General features: G+C 43.7%; 2 protein-coding genes across 3 annotated transcripts in view; one reads left to right on the top strand and one right to left on the bottom strand.

The window, feature by feature from the left end:
• Positions 1–2,194, bottom strand: part of FBH1 (F-box DNA helicase 1) — a 106,089-nt gene extending 103,895 nt beyond the window's left edge. The window contains exon 1 of one of the 2 annotated variants that reach the window (XM_036759304.1): positions 2,077–2,194. In XM_036759304.1, the coding sequence (XP_036615199.1) occupies position 2,077 (1 nt within the window). In that variant the 5' untranslated portion in view covers positions 2,078–2,194. The remainder of the gene's footprint in view (positions 1–2,076) is intronic. The other variant, XM_036759305.1, reaches the window with a different exon arrangement.
• A 1,748-nt stretch (positions 2,195–3,942) lies between these two features.
• The window catches only part of ANKRD16 (ankyrin repeat domain 16), a 45,529-nt gene continuing 35,504 nt past the window's right edge, over positions 3,943–13,967 (top strand). The window contains exon 1 of the mRNA XM_036761203.1: positions 3,943–4,321. Within this exon, the coding sequence (XP_036617098.1) occupies positions 3,963–4,321 (359 nt within the window). The 5' untranslated portion in view covers positions 3,943–3,962. The remainder of the gene's footprint in view (positions 4,322–13,967) is intronic.

The raw sequence follows: 13,967 nt of genomic DNA, 5'->3' as shown, positions 1-13,967 counted from the left end.
TTCCCCAACCCTGGCTGCTAGTTCTTTCCCTTATAAGATTACCTTCCTTCTACACAGACAAAAAGCATTTATTAAGCACCTATCCTGTACCAGGCACTCTAATAAATGCTGGGGGTAGCCTTAGAAGGGAATCCTAAAAAGAGGGAAGGTGAAGGACCCAATGGGAGGCAGGTTGGTTAAATAAGGAGAAAGTGGGATGGCTGATCTGGACTTTCTCCCAAAACGGATGTTTGAGGAGGAACTCACCAATAGATATGTACATGTTGTCTCTCCCATTAGAATATGGGAGAATTAGAATATGAGACTTCATATATAGTCTCATATATATAAAACTAGAATATAAGAGTATATATGAGAATTAGAATATAAGCTTCTTGAGGAGAGAGACTGTTTCTGCTTTTCCTTTGTATCCCCAGTACTTATTACAGTGCCTAGTACACAGTTAAGCGCCCAATAGATGCCTGTGGTGGCCAGGTATGACATGGAGGGCAGGAGGGAAAAGAAAGTAAGAGGTGACAGAAGAGATGGCAGCTGAACTAGGACTTGAAGGAAAGAATGGATGTTAATTGGTAGAGTGGGAGAAAAGGTCTTTCCTGGAAGTAGGTACAATGGGAGGGTGTAAAAAAAGTGAAAAGGAAAGGCAATACCTTGAAATCCAAACCAAACCCTAGAAAAATGAATGGGCCTGATAGCAAAGCAGATTGAATGTCATGCTGAAGCGTTTGAATTCTATTCCACAGGCGAAGAATGAATTAATTAATGAAGGTTTTTGAAAAGAAAGGAGGCAAAGGAGTTTGTTTTTTACTAAGATGATGAAAGGAAAACATGTCCAATCAGTCACAATGTGGAAAATGGAACTCAGGCCTCTCCCTATCTTATTTCACCCATTCTGTCTAATTTGAGAAATTACTATGGGGGTGGGGGGGGCGGTGCCTCCTTGACCACAGCAACTTACTCTCCAGTGTCTTCTCTCCCTCCCTCGCCTGCCAGCCGGCCCTCCCCCCTCCTCCCTCTCAACCCCTTCTCTCAGGTAATAAGAAGTGGAGCTGGAGAAATGGCAAGTGTGAGAATCCCCTTGGAAGAGGGAGAGCAGCAGCCCAGGCAGGAGACACCACCACAAGGAAGGGGAGGGCGGACGACGGAGAAAGCAGGCGTGACTACTTGGGCCCATCACAGGTGTTCCTTTCCAGAGGATGGTGGGGTTTTGTCTTCTCATCCGTTCTGCGCCCCTGGCGGTGTTTCTGCCTTTTCACTTCCCCCCGCCCCCCAACACCTCGGCCAGCCTCATCCTGCGCTTCCTTCAGTCCCGGCGGCCTCCCCAACCTGGCCCCACAGCCCTGGCCTAGCGCGCCATCCCCCGGTGCCTCCATTTCGGGGAGGGGCCTAGGCCTACCAACCTTCACGTCCCTGCCGGGCCGAGTCCAGCGAGGGTCTCCTCCTCCCTCCCCACCCGCCTTTTAGCTCCTTTGGGCGAGTCGTCTTCCCCCATTAGAACGTAAGCCCCTTGAGGGCCAGGCTTTTCTATTTGCTCCAGTACGTATTCCCAGTGCTTAGCACCAATGTCCACAACATTCTAAAGTCTCAATAAATGTTCGTGGCGTAACCTCCATGGATGTCCCTCTCCACCCCACCCCCTTCCTCCCCTTTTTCTTCTCTCCACCCCTCCCCCTCCTTCTCCCTCCCCTTTTCCTTCTCTCCACCCCTCCCCCTCCTTCTCCCTCCCCTTTTTCTACTCTCCACCCCTCCCCCTCTCTAACATAGCTGTATTTTCCTTCCTTCCAATCTAGTCTTCCATGGAATCACAGAACGTTAAAGCTGAAAGGGGCTTTCTTTCCTTTGAGATCTAAGCCCCGCATTTTACAGATGAGGAAACAGGCCCATGGAAGGAATATGACTCTTCTAAGGTCACACAGCTCACAGAAATAGAATAAACTAAACGCATCCATGGGATTCGAAACCTGTGGTCGTTGTTCAGGTTCTAAACCTGCCAAACAGGAGGGGGCTTGGCCATCCCCTCCACCTCTTTCTCCAGCCCCAGTTCCCGCCCGCACCCGCAAAGGCCCCACTCTCACGGACTTGGGCATTTCGGAGTGTGGCTGCTACAGCCGCGCAGATGCTTCCTCCTCCTCCTCCTCCTCCTCCTTTTCCTTTTCTTCCTCCTCCTCCTCCTCCTCCTCCTCCTCCAACAGCCCCGCCCCTCGGTTCCCTTCTCCCCTTCCGCCCTTTTTCCCCTTCCGCCCCTTCGATCCTTCCGCTCCTTCCGGCCTGGTTCCAATCTTCCCAAACCGCTACACTACAAAGTAGGACTCGGAATTCCCATGACTTCCTCCCTAAAGTCCCACCCCGTCATCGCCAGCTGGTATAAAAAAACGACAACAAAAACCCATACAGACAAAACAAACAAACAACCCCCTCCCATGGAGTTAAATTGACTGCCCTCTCGACCAATAGAAATGCCGATGCAGACCGCCACCCAATGACAATCCTCGGCTCTTTCTCTTATTTCTTATTCATTCTGATCTTAAGAGACAGGAGAGAATTTCCTTGAGTTCCTTTTTTTTTTTTTGTGGAGGGAGAACTGGTTGGCGGTTTTAGGCCGGGTGGATCCGAGTATCTTAGGTCTAGACCTGGAAGGGACCTCAGAGGCAATCCTCTTATTTTACAGATGAGGAAACAGAAGTACAGAAAAGTTGTCCCTTGCCCAGGGTTAGTCCGTCAACTAGCATTTATTTAGCACCTACTGTATGCTAGGCACCATGCCAAATTCAGAGAATACAAAGCCAAAAAAAAAAAAAAAGCCCTGGCTCTCTAGGAGTTCACAGGCTAATGTAATGGGGTGGAGGTGTCACCTAGCTGGTAAATGTATGAGGCAGATTTGAACCCAGGTATTTCTCACTCCACTGGAGGCTAAGGGAATAGATCTTACTTTCAGCGTGGGAGGGATGGTTAGAGATCATCCAACCTCTGCATTTCACAGATGAGGAAATTAGGGTTCAAAGTTGGTACCAAATTCCATTCAAAAGGAATTGATTAAATTATTGCTTAGTATTGAGAATGCTAGACTTGAAATGAGGGAGGCCTAAGTTTAAACCTTGAATCCTTTGATGCATTGAGGTATTTAGCATTTACTGAATATCTTTATCAGTAGTAGCTACTCTGGAGACCTTAGAAAAATCCCACGGCGTAAACGCATAGAATTTTTTTTTTAACTTCCAGTTCCATATTCTCTCCGTCCCTCCCCCACTCTCTCTCCTCTCTTCCCCATTCACTGAGAAGGCAAGAAAATACGCTACCCATTCTACACACACTCACAATGCATAGAATTCTGACGGGTGGAGTCTGTTAGCTCCTCCCCTCCCCCCCCCCCCCCCCCCCCCCATCATTTGCCTGGTCTATATGAGGACGTCTGTCTAAAAGGCCTTTGAGGTCTCTTCCCGCTCTAGATCTACGATCCTAAGAATTCTGCCCCATCCTTGCTCACTCCCAATGACATTCACACTGTTGTACACGCACACATTCCCTGCGAGGTGTCCCCAAAGACTTAATGCCGTTTTAAGCTTTGACAACACTAAGACTTTGGGGACACCCTGCGCATTCCGGGACACTGAGGCGGCTGGGAGGAGTAGGAGGAGTCAGAGCTCTCAGGGGATGAAACCCCACACGTCCCAGCCCCAGCTCCCAGAAACAACCTCCAGGGAGCGAGGGCCAAAGTCGTGCAATAACGGGAGCGGAAGCTAGGAAGGGCCTCGGGCCCTCTGCTTGCCCCCTGCATCCTCCCTAGGCTCGGCCCAAGGACGTGCGGAGGCAGGGAGGCGGGTTCTCCCGCAAGGGAGCCTCAGGAGCGCTAAGGCGGCGGTGGTCTCAGACCAGGAAGGACACCCGGGACTCCCACACCTCCCACCTCTCCTAGCGCCGCGTGAGGCTTTGGAACTTCCTCCAGATTGCCAGTCGCGGGCTCAGTCATGGCCCACCGCCGGCGCGTGGAGGAAGCGCAGCTGCAGGAGCGGCTCTTCAGGCTGGTCCAGGAGGGGCAACTAAGGCCCTTGCAAGAGGAGCTTGGGAGAGCGGAGCACAGCCGCAGCTGGCAGGTGAAGACAGGGTGCCCGGGCAGGGGGGGCGACACGCTCCTACATTCTGCAGCCCGGCACGGGCATCGGGACGTCCTAGCTTACCTGGTTGAAGCTTGGGAGCTGGACATCGAGGCTCCTAACCGGGACTACAAGCGTCCCCTGCATGAGGCGGCTTCCCTGGGACACCGGGACTGCGTGCTGTATCTGCTGAAAAGAGGAGCGGCTGTGGACTGCTTGAAGAAGGGGGACTGGTAGGTGGGGAGGGTCTGGATGCGTCCGTAGATTAAGCCCTGCCTGAAGATAGGCTATGGCTCCGGCGACCCTCCTTATTTCTGTCTCCCTGAACGGCTGGCTCATCATTCCATTGAGCTTCATCCCCCTCGCACAACCTTCTCCTTTTGCTATGGACTGGCTAGTAGACAGGAAATAAATGCAGGCAAAGTTAATGGGAGAAGCAAAAGAAAAACAGAAAACGTTTCCTTTATCCTTAAAGAGTTTAAAATCTGGCATTCAAGGAACATAACACCGATAGAGTAACTGACGTTTCTGTAGTTCTTTTAAGTAAGTTATCTCATTTCACCTCTTAAAAACAGATACTTTGGTAGGTACTGCAAGTGTTATTCCTGGCGTAACCTCCCTGGATGTCCCTCTCCACAGATGAGACCTCAGTTCAAATTCCGCCTCATTAGCTGATGAAGAGTAAGTCACTTAAGCTTTCACATCCCTCCGTTTCCTTATATGTAAAATGTAGATAATAATACTTGTGCTATCTGTGTCTTCAAGTTATTGTGAGGAAAGCACATTGCAAATCTTAAAGTACTATATGCATGTAATTTCCTCCCGGTTTCTTTGGCTAGTAATGACCTTATTAATTCCATTCATTTTTACATTTTACCCAGAATCCACCCTACCAAGTTTTGTGAGACTGGTTCATTCTAGCACCCACTGTGCTATGTCTGTGAACCTCCGTTGAGAAATCTTTGCCTTCCAGGATTAGTTTTCATGTTATAAATCAGACATAAATTATTTACAGCTGGGATGATTAACTACCAGCCGGGATCCTATAAAGTGGAAACACTCCTATAACAGAAATGTTGAGAAGTTACACTAATTAAATTTGGTAGACATGATTTCTATGACTGAAACAAAGTGGCATAGAAAATAAAGAGCTGACCTTGGAGCCATACATACTTAACTGTATGACTGAGCAAGTCCCTCAATCTTTAGGTGCTGACCCTCATTATAATAGTGTGCTAAGAGGAAAAGCTACCAGAGCGCCCCCCACCCCATGTGGGTTTAGCTAGTTCTTTTCCTTAAAAAGGCATCGAAACTGTCATGAAGTCTTAAATGGCCTAAGCGACTAAAGGTCCAGGTTACATATGTAACTCCCTCTCACCTGGGTACAAAAAACTACAAAGACCTCCAGCCCCATTCTGATGTTAGGTTGATGTCACTGGGCAAATCAACCAAAGTATCCTCCATCTATATCGTTGTTGGATATGTTTTCTCCTGCCATGACTAGGTAAACTGCCTTTTGTAACTGTTGAATGACTTACAAATGTCTCATTTTGCTCCAGTATTGGACCTAAACTATCAAGGGATCAGCCTGAGCCGGGTGAAGCCCACCACAAAGTGGCTTCCTCTTTAGGAAGTTCCTTAAATCAATGAAATTACAAATCACCGTAATGCATAACATTTCAGGACAGTCAAACAATGCAACAAGTATTTATTTAAAAATTGCTATATACTGGGCATTCTTTGGAGATACACGCACGAAATGATACATTCTCTTAATGAGCTTACATTCTGTTAAGATAAGGCAGCATGTAAATATGTAAGTACAGAATGGATACAAGGGAGATACTGCAACAGTAGTTACAGAGGACTGTGACAGTATAGAGAGTGATATTTGAGCTTCCCTAGAAGGAAATGAGGGATTCTATGAGGTGAAGGTGAGAAAGGCACCATTTGTGAGAGAGAAGGCCAATTTGCTTGGACCATGGAGTGCAGGAAGGGAAGGAGTTACATAATGAGACTGGACAGATAGATCGGTATGGGCCAAGTTGTAAAATAGCTTTAAATCTCAGGCAGAGGAGTTTACATTTGATCCTAGAACTAATAGGTAGTCCCTGGAGTCTATTGAGTAGAAGAGTGACATAGTCAGATCTACACATAAGGAATATCATTTTGACAGTTACATAATAAATAGATGGATTAGAGTGGGGATAGACTTGAGGCAGGGATACTAATTAGGAAGCCATCATATTAGCCTAGGTGAAAGGTAATAAGGTGGTGACTATGAATATAAATAAGAAATTGGATAGGGAGATATAGTGTGAAGACAGAAATGTCAAAATTTAGTGTAATAGATTGAATTGGGGTGAGGAGTCAAGGATTACACCCAGGTTACAAATCTAGGATACTAGAAGAATGGTGATGTTCTTGACAGAAACAGTTCAATGGAGTTAAGAATTTAGGAGGGAAATTACTTCTTTTTTGGACTTACTGAGTTTGAGATGCTTACAGGACATCCAATAAGATATGTCCAGTTGACAGTTGGGGTTTTAAGACTGGAGTTCAGGAAAAAAATATAGATCTGAGAATCATCTTCATAAAGTTGATAAATTAACCAACCCATGAAAGCTGATGAAGTCAAAGAAAGTATAGAGAAAAAAGAAAAGAGGATCCAGGACAGAGTATTGGGGTATAGTCACAGTTCGGAGGAATAATATAGATGATGAGCAAGCAAAAAAAAATTAAGAAAGAGTGGTCGGGCAAATTAAAAAATGAACCAGGAATTACTTTAAAAGGGGACAAACTTCTAAGTGCCCATGTGCCAGGCACTCTGCTAAATGCTTTACAGATGTTGACTCCTTTGAAAATTTCTTTTAAAAAGCCACAAAATTGAAAATGAGGAGAAGAACATACGTTCACATTTTGTTCCTACATCCCCCTCCCCCCATTTGACTTAGTGCTAATCACATTTTAGCCATATAAAAAAGGAATGAGACCCTCAAAATGTAATGATAATACGTGAAATGTGAGGGACCTTCAAAAGACTCTAATGAATTCTATTATTAGTGACAAATCTCTGTCTTTTGAGGATAGATTTGATTTTTGGAAACAGCCAAAGGTTATTCTGAACCAAGTCTGATGAACTAGGTAAAAGTATTCTGCTAAAAGATTACAAAGAGCAGTAGAATGTCCTTGCCTTCTGAACAGGAACTAGAAGTATTTTTGACTTTGTATTGCCGGCACAGTACCTGAAATACAGTAGATCCCTAAAATATGCTTGTGGTTGACCCCTGTGTAATTGGTGTTCCCAAGCTTGGCCTACCAGAAGAAATGAGAAAATGTTCTGGGAAGACCTTTATGACGGTCAGAAAGAGAGATATGGGCAGAACTAGAGCAATTTTTACAATGATAACAATCTTACGGAGAACTATACAGGGCATTAAAACTGATAAATGCAATGAAGACACCATGAGTCCAAAGGAATGAAGATGAAACATGCCCCTCTCCTTTTGACAGAAAAAAGAGAAATGCTTTCTTGGACTTTGTTAATGTGGGAATTTCTTTTGCTGGATTATGCAGTTATCTATTGAAACTCTATTTTTCAAGTTTTGAAAAAATTGTTCAGTGTGAGTGGTAGTAGAAATGACAGATTAACTTAAAAATGCTTGTTAATTGGGAAAATAAAAAATAATACATTTTAAGAGAAGAAAATGCACCCTTCCCTCTTTTTTTTTTCCTTTGGCATAGGCAGGGGGAATATGGGTGTAGACCATTGCACATAATGTCAGATGTCATTGATGTGTTGGTTAATTTTACTGAACTTTTAATTTTTAAATGTTTATTTCTCTTTTAATAAACTTTTTTTATTATAAAAAAAATGAACCGGGAGAGAGTACTATCACAAAAACCAAGAGAGGATTGAATGCCCAGGAGGAGTGAGTGATCAACTTATTCACTTTTTAAAAAAATATAGTGAGATATAGAAACAATGTTTTAAATTCTACAGGAGGAAGGAATTTCCAGCACACTACAAAAATTAAAGGGTATTTTTTTTTGGTCATATGCAGCAGAGAGGTCAAGAAGGATGAGGACTGAGAAAAGACCACCAAGTCTGGCAACTCAGAAATCATTGGTAACTTTCAAGAGAACAGTTTCAGATGAATAAATAAAAATACAGATGGCAAAATGTTGAGAAGTAGGAGGAAAGGAAGTGGAGACAATGAATATAGCCAACTTTTCCTAGAAGTTGGGTTGTAAAAGGGAAGAGAAAGGATGATAGCTTGAGGGGAAGGCAGGATCAAATGAAGGATTTTTTCATGGATGGAGGGCTGGACCTGACTCAGGCTGGTTGACTGGTAGTTTATATCTAAAACTGGAAGAAAATGAGCTTGTAATTCATCTAAGAGTTAACAAAAGGAGAAGGCTCCATCACTTGCTTACTTCATGGGTCCTCAGAGTGGTATCTGAACGGTGGTTGTTGTTCTTTGTTCTAGAAGGGGACCAAAATGACATCACTATGCTAGAGTCAAATTTCAGTGTGTCCAACTGTGGCTGATCAGACCAATATGAGCTCCGAATGTTCTACCACAGGTTGGCCACAAATCGTGCATATGAACATTCAGGGTGGATTCTCTAAATTAGTGGATCTTGCGGGGTTTTGTTTTTTTTTTTTTTTTTTTGAGCTATTTCAATTCTGTTTTGCTCATAGAGCACAGCACCTTCTCTGATGTGGACAAACCATGCTGAGCGATCCTGTGCCAATGACTCCCATGTCACACAATCAATTCCAGAGTTCTTAAGAGAGACCTTGAGAGTATCCTCGTATCACTTTTTCTGACCACCATTTGAACACTTTACCTGTGTGAGTTCTCCATAAAATAGTCTTTTCGGCAGTCATACGTTTTGCATTAGAACAACATGGGCAATCCATTAGAGTTGTGCTCTCTCTGAAGCTGAGTTTGAATGCTTGGCAGTTTAGTTTGAGTAAGGACCTCAGGGTCTGGTATCTTATCCTGCCGGGTGATCTTCAGAATCTTCCTAAGACAATTCAAATGGTAGAGATTCAATTTCCTGGCATGGCACTGGTAGACTGTCCAGGCTTCACAGGCATACAGCAATGAGGTCAGTACAATGGCTCTGTAGACCTTTAGTTTGGTAGTCAGTCTAATACTTCCTCTCTCATACTTTACTTCAACCCAAACACTGAGCTAGCTCTGGCAATGCATGCATCAACCTCATTATCAATGTGTACATCCCTGGAAAGTACACTACCAAGGTAAGTGAACTTATCCATAGCATTCAAAACTTCTCCGTTGCTGTAACAGTTGGTTCCACACATGGATGATGCGGTGGTGGCTGATGGAGTACCTGGGTTTTCTTGGTGTTAATTGTTAGGCCAATATTAGCACAATTAGCAGAAAATCAATCCATACTTCGTTGCATCTCAGCTATAGAGGCTGCATTGGGTGCACAACCATCTATGAACAAAAAAATCATACACCAACACTCCCTCCACTTTGGTCTTAGCTTATAGCCTTTTCAATTTGAAGAATTTGCCATCAGTGTGGTAACTGACCTTGATGCTGTGTTCATCCTCGTTGAAAGCATTTGACCACATGGCTAAAAGCATGCTAAAAAGCATGGGAGCAAGTGCACTGGGAAAGCAAAGAGCATTGTCCACATCCAAAACCTGGGCAAGCATGCTGTCATGAAATCGACTTACAATGCTGATAAACTTCTCTGGGCAAGCAAATTTTGACATTATTTTCCATAAGCCCTCATGACTGACAGTATCAAAGGTCTTGGTCAGATCTACAAATATTGCGTAGAGACCTCTGTTCTGCTCCTGGCATTTCTCCTGTAGTGGTCAGCCAGCAAACCCCAAATCTACTGTGCTTCTGCCCTTTCTGAAGCCACACTGGCTCTCGGGTAGATAATATCAGCATGTAAGCAGGAAAAAAATATTTTCAGACTTCTTCCACAGAAATTATTACTTTCAGTGATCATGCAGGAGAATGTAAGAAACTGAATTGTCCAGTGATTGGTGCTTCAGTGGACTCCTGCTTCTGTCACCTTGCATGGGTCAACCGACCTAAGAAATAAGATAGATTAGGAACCTGGAATACATAGTTGTACTCTGTGCTTCTGACCACCAGACAACTAGAAGAACCCGCAACACAGGCAATGGAGAATTGTATTCTGTTGAATCAAAGCTATATTCTAGATCATCCCCAACATCCTACCCCTACTCTTTTTTCTTTAATTTTTTTTCAGGGGGAACGGCAGGGCAATTGGGTTTAAGTGACTTTGCCCAAGGTCACACAGCTAGTAAGTGTGTCAAGTGTTGGAGGCTGGATTTGAACAAACGTGGAACTTGCTTGGAACTATGATGGCTTAAAGGTAGATAAGGAAATGTCATTCTATCATCTTTTCATCATTGACCAAAAGGGAATCCTTTGCCAGATCACCATTAATGATCTTTCTGTTGGCTGCTCTGTGAATGAGATGCTTCATTTAGTCCAGGTTTTCCAGTTCAAAGACAGTGTGAAGTGTGACAAGCTAGCTTGAATACTGGGAGTGACATAATCAAGCCTGATATCCAAAGGAGTAAGAACTATTTATTCAAGCAGAAGTGAACTGTTCTCTGCTAGACACTCCAGGGGTGCATACCTAATTTGCCATCTTGACTCAAATTCTTGTTAGCTCTATTATACTTTAAACTCCAAGGCTTTAGTAACCTAAGCCACATTGTTCTGTGGCTTTTGAAGTCTTTTCCTTATGGGGATTGAAGGAGATAATTCCTTCCTCAGGGTAGCAGTCTGATGGATGGGTTAATGTTGTGTATCTTTCTGTCTCCAAATACTATGTCATCAATATTTCACCATAGTAAAACACTGGGTCTCAACCCCACCTGGAGTTTTTATAGCTCTGATAAACTAGTTCTGAGAAAACCAAGCACAAAGAGGTTTACTTACCATAGAAGGACATTAAGAGTGGGGGAGGGAGGCAGCTAGGTGAGGAGAGCACCAGCCCTGGAGTCAGGAGGACCTGAATTCAAATCCAGCCTCCAAAACTTGACACACTTGGAAACATAAGGAAGGAGTTCCAGCCCTGCCTGGCTGTTTTATACCTAAATGACCAGGAACCTGTGTAAATTGCATGTACTTCAGTTTTCTGAGCCAACTAAAACTTGAAGACAGTTTCAATATCTTTACAGAAAATATAGCCTAACTTGCAGGAGTGAGTGGGCCTTAGGATATTGTTTCCACCACAGAATCAGTAGCCTGGGAGAGACTGAAGATTAGAAAGAGAGGGAGTATAATTGAGGGAGGGAAGCAAGGGATTCAAGGGCACTTGTACAATGGTTGGCCTTGGAAAGGAGAACTACCTTATCAGAGAGTAAAGGAGGAAAGAGCAGAGGATAATGTTAAAGATGTTCTATGATAAAGAAGAGAGAAATGAAAGTTCACTGAATATGGCTTTGATTTTCTCAGTAAAACAGGGGGTGAGGTCCTTAGCCAGCAGGGTGGGCAGAGGAAAAGGTGAGGGAGGCTTGAGAAGAGAAGGTTTGGAACAGTTTCTATGAGAAATTGCATAAGGAATCAATTAGAATGGAGTAAAAGTATTACCTTGCTTCAGAGAGGGCCCAGATGACAGATTTGTAGTAAGTCAGTCAGCACAATCCTGCAAGGGGGTGGGGGAGGCGGGGGAAGAGAAGCAATTTAAATAATATGGGTAATTTTGCCCATCATTGCACCAAATGAGATGTGACTCTCTTGTTCCTTTAGTCTCAGTTCTTGTTCCTCACACAGTGTGAGCATCTCACTGAGCTAAGTGTGATTCCAGAATCTTCTCATCATCATACTGACAAACATTTTATTCAATCAGTAGTTACTGCATTAAAATAAACATAGGCAGACATTAGCAGTAGGAATGGCTTAATTTTCCCCTTTACTCACTATGGTCATTCTTTCCTCCCTAAGACACCTTCCCCTTTATCTCCAGCTAGCTAGTTAATGTTTAAGTCCCGCCTCCTCTTTGAAACTTTCTGTAAGGATTCTAGTCCACATTGATTTCTTCTAATTTCCTTTGCTTTTATTTATCTGTGTTGCACAATTATTACCTTTATAAGAATCAATGAATGAGAATTTAATTCCGGAAAGAAATTTAGAGATCATCCAGTGCCTCTCCTTCATTTTACATGTAAGGCAAGTGAGGCCAAAAAGGTCAAGTACCCACACCCAAATTCATAGAAACTGACTAAGAACTTAAGTCTCTTTGCTTATAGTTAGGTGTTCATTCTAATACAGAACATTGCTCATGCTGTGTACTGTCTTGGTATCTAATTGCCTATTGCCACCCAACAAAATGTTTTATTCTGCATTCATATTACTAATATGGTCCATTATGTTTGCTTTTCCCTAATATTAAAGCAACAAAGCATTCTTGGTATAATATATTGGTCAGCATATATTTTTGTGATATGTTTCTATAGCTTGTTTGTTCATATTTCACTTTAAAATCATAGAAGGGACAAATGGAGGGGTGGAGCCAAGATGGTGGCTGGAAAGCAGGGACTTGAGTGAGCTCCCTGCCAGGTCCCTCCAAAAACCTATAAAAAGTGGCTCTGAACAAATTCTAGAACTGCAGAACCCACAAGCAGGGATCCAACCCAGGACAGCCTGGATGGTCGCTGGATGAGCATGAAGTGGAGGGAAGCAGAGCTCAGCATGGTTAACAGCAGGACCAACCAGACCAGGAGCCAGGCAGAACAGGCCCTAGCACCCTGAATCAGTAAGCTGTGGCAGTTACCAGACTTCTCAACCCCACAAACACCAAAGACAACAGAGAAGGTTAGTGGGAAAAGCTGCTGGCGACAGAGTTCCAGTTTGGCCACTGCCCCAGGGACAGCGGGGGTGGTGCAGCTACAGAACTACAGCTGCAGTTACTTCCAGCCCCAGGCCCACCTGGTGGGAGGAATTAAGTGGCAGATCAGAGCAGGAGTGCAGAGCCTGCTTAAGATTTGCGTCAGGTCCGGTTGGTGGTTCTTGAGGAAGGAGGAGTGCTGGTATGGCAGAGCCTGAAATCAACAGTGCATCCCCTCAAGCTTGGAACAAAGTACTCTTTGCTCTACAAGCAGTCATACCCCAATGAAAAACTCAAGGGTCAAGTAAGTTGGCTGGGAACATGGCCAGGCAGCGAAAACGCACCCAGATTCAGTCTCAGACTTTGGAATCTTTCTTTGGTGACAAAGAAGACCAAAACATACAACCTGAAGAAGTCAACAAAGTCAAAGAGCCTACACCAAAAGCCTCCAAGAAAAACATGAACTGGTCTCAGGCCATGGAAGAGCTCAAAAAGGATTTGGAAAATCAAGTTAGAGAAGTAGAGGAAAAACTGGGATGAGAAATGAGAATGATGCAAGAAAACCATGAAAAACAAGTCAATGACATGCTAAAGGAGACCCAAAAAAATACTGAAAAAATATACTGAAGAAAACAACACTTAAAAAATAGACTAACTCAAATGGCAAAAGAGCTCCAAAAAGCCAATGAGGAGAAGAATGTCTTGAAAGGCAGAATTACCCAAATGGAAAAGGAGGTCCAAAAGACCACTGAAGAAAATACTACCTTAAAAATTAGATTGGAGCAAGTGGAAGCTAGTGACTTGATAAGAAATCAAGATATTATAAAACAGAACCAAAGGAATGAAAAAGTGAAAGACAATGTGAAATATCTCATTGGAAAAACCACTGACCTGGAAAATAGATCCAGGAGAGATAATTTAAAAATTTTTGGACTACCTGAAAGCCATGATCCAAAAAAGAGCCTAGGTATCATCTTTCAAGAAATTATCAAGGAGAACTGCCCTGATATTCTAGAG

The sequence above is a fragment of the Trichosurus vulpecula genome, chromosome 5 (genome assembly GCF_011100635.1).
Source record: "Trichosurus vulpecula isolate mTriVul1 chromosome 5, mTriVul1.pri, whole genome shotgun sequence".
NCBI lineage: Eukaryota > Metazoa > Chordata > Mammalia > Diprotodontia > Phalangeridae > Trichosurus > Trichosurus vulpecula.
This window is presented reverse-complemented; position numbering and strand designations above follow the sequence as displayed.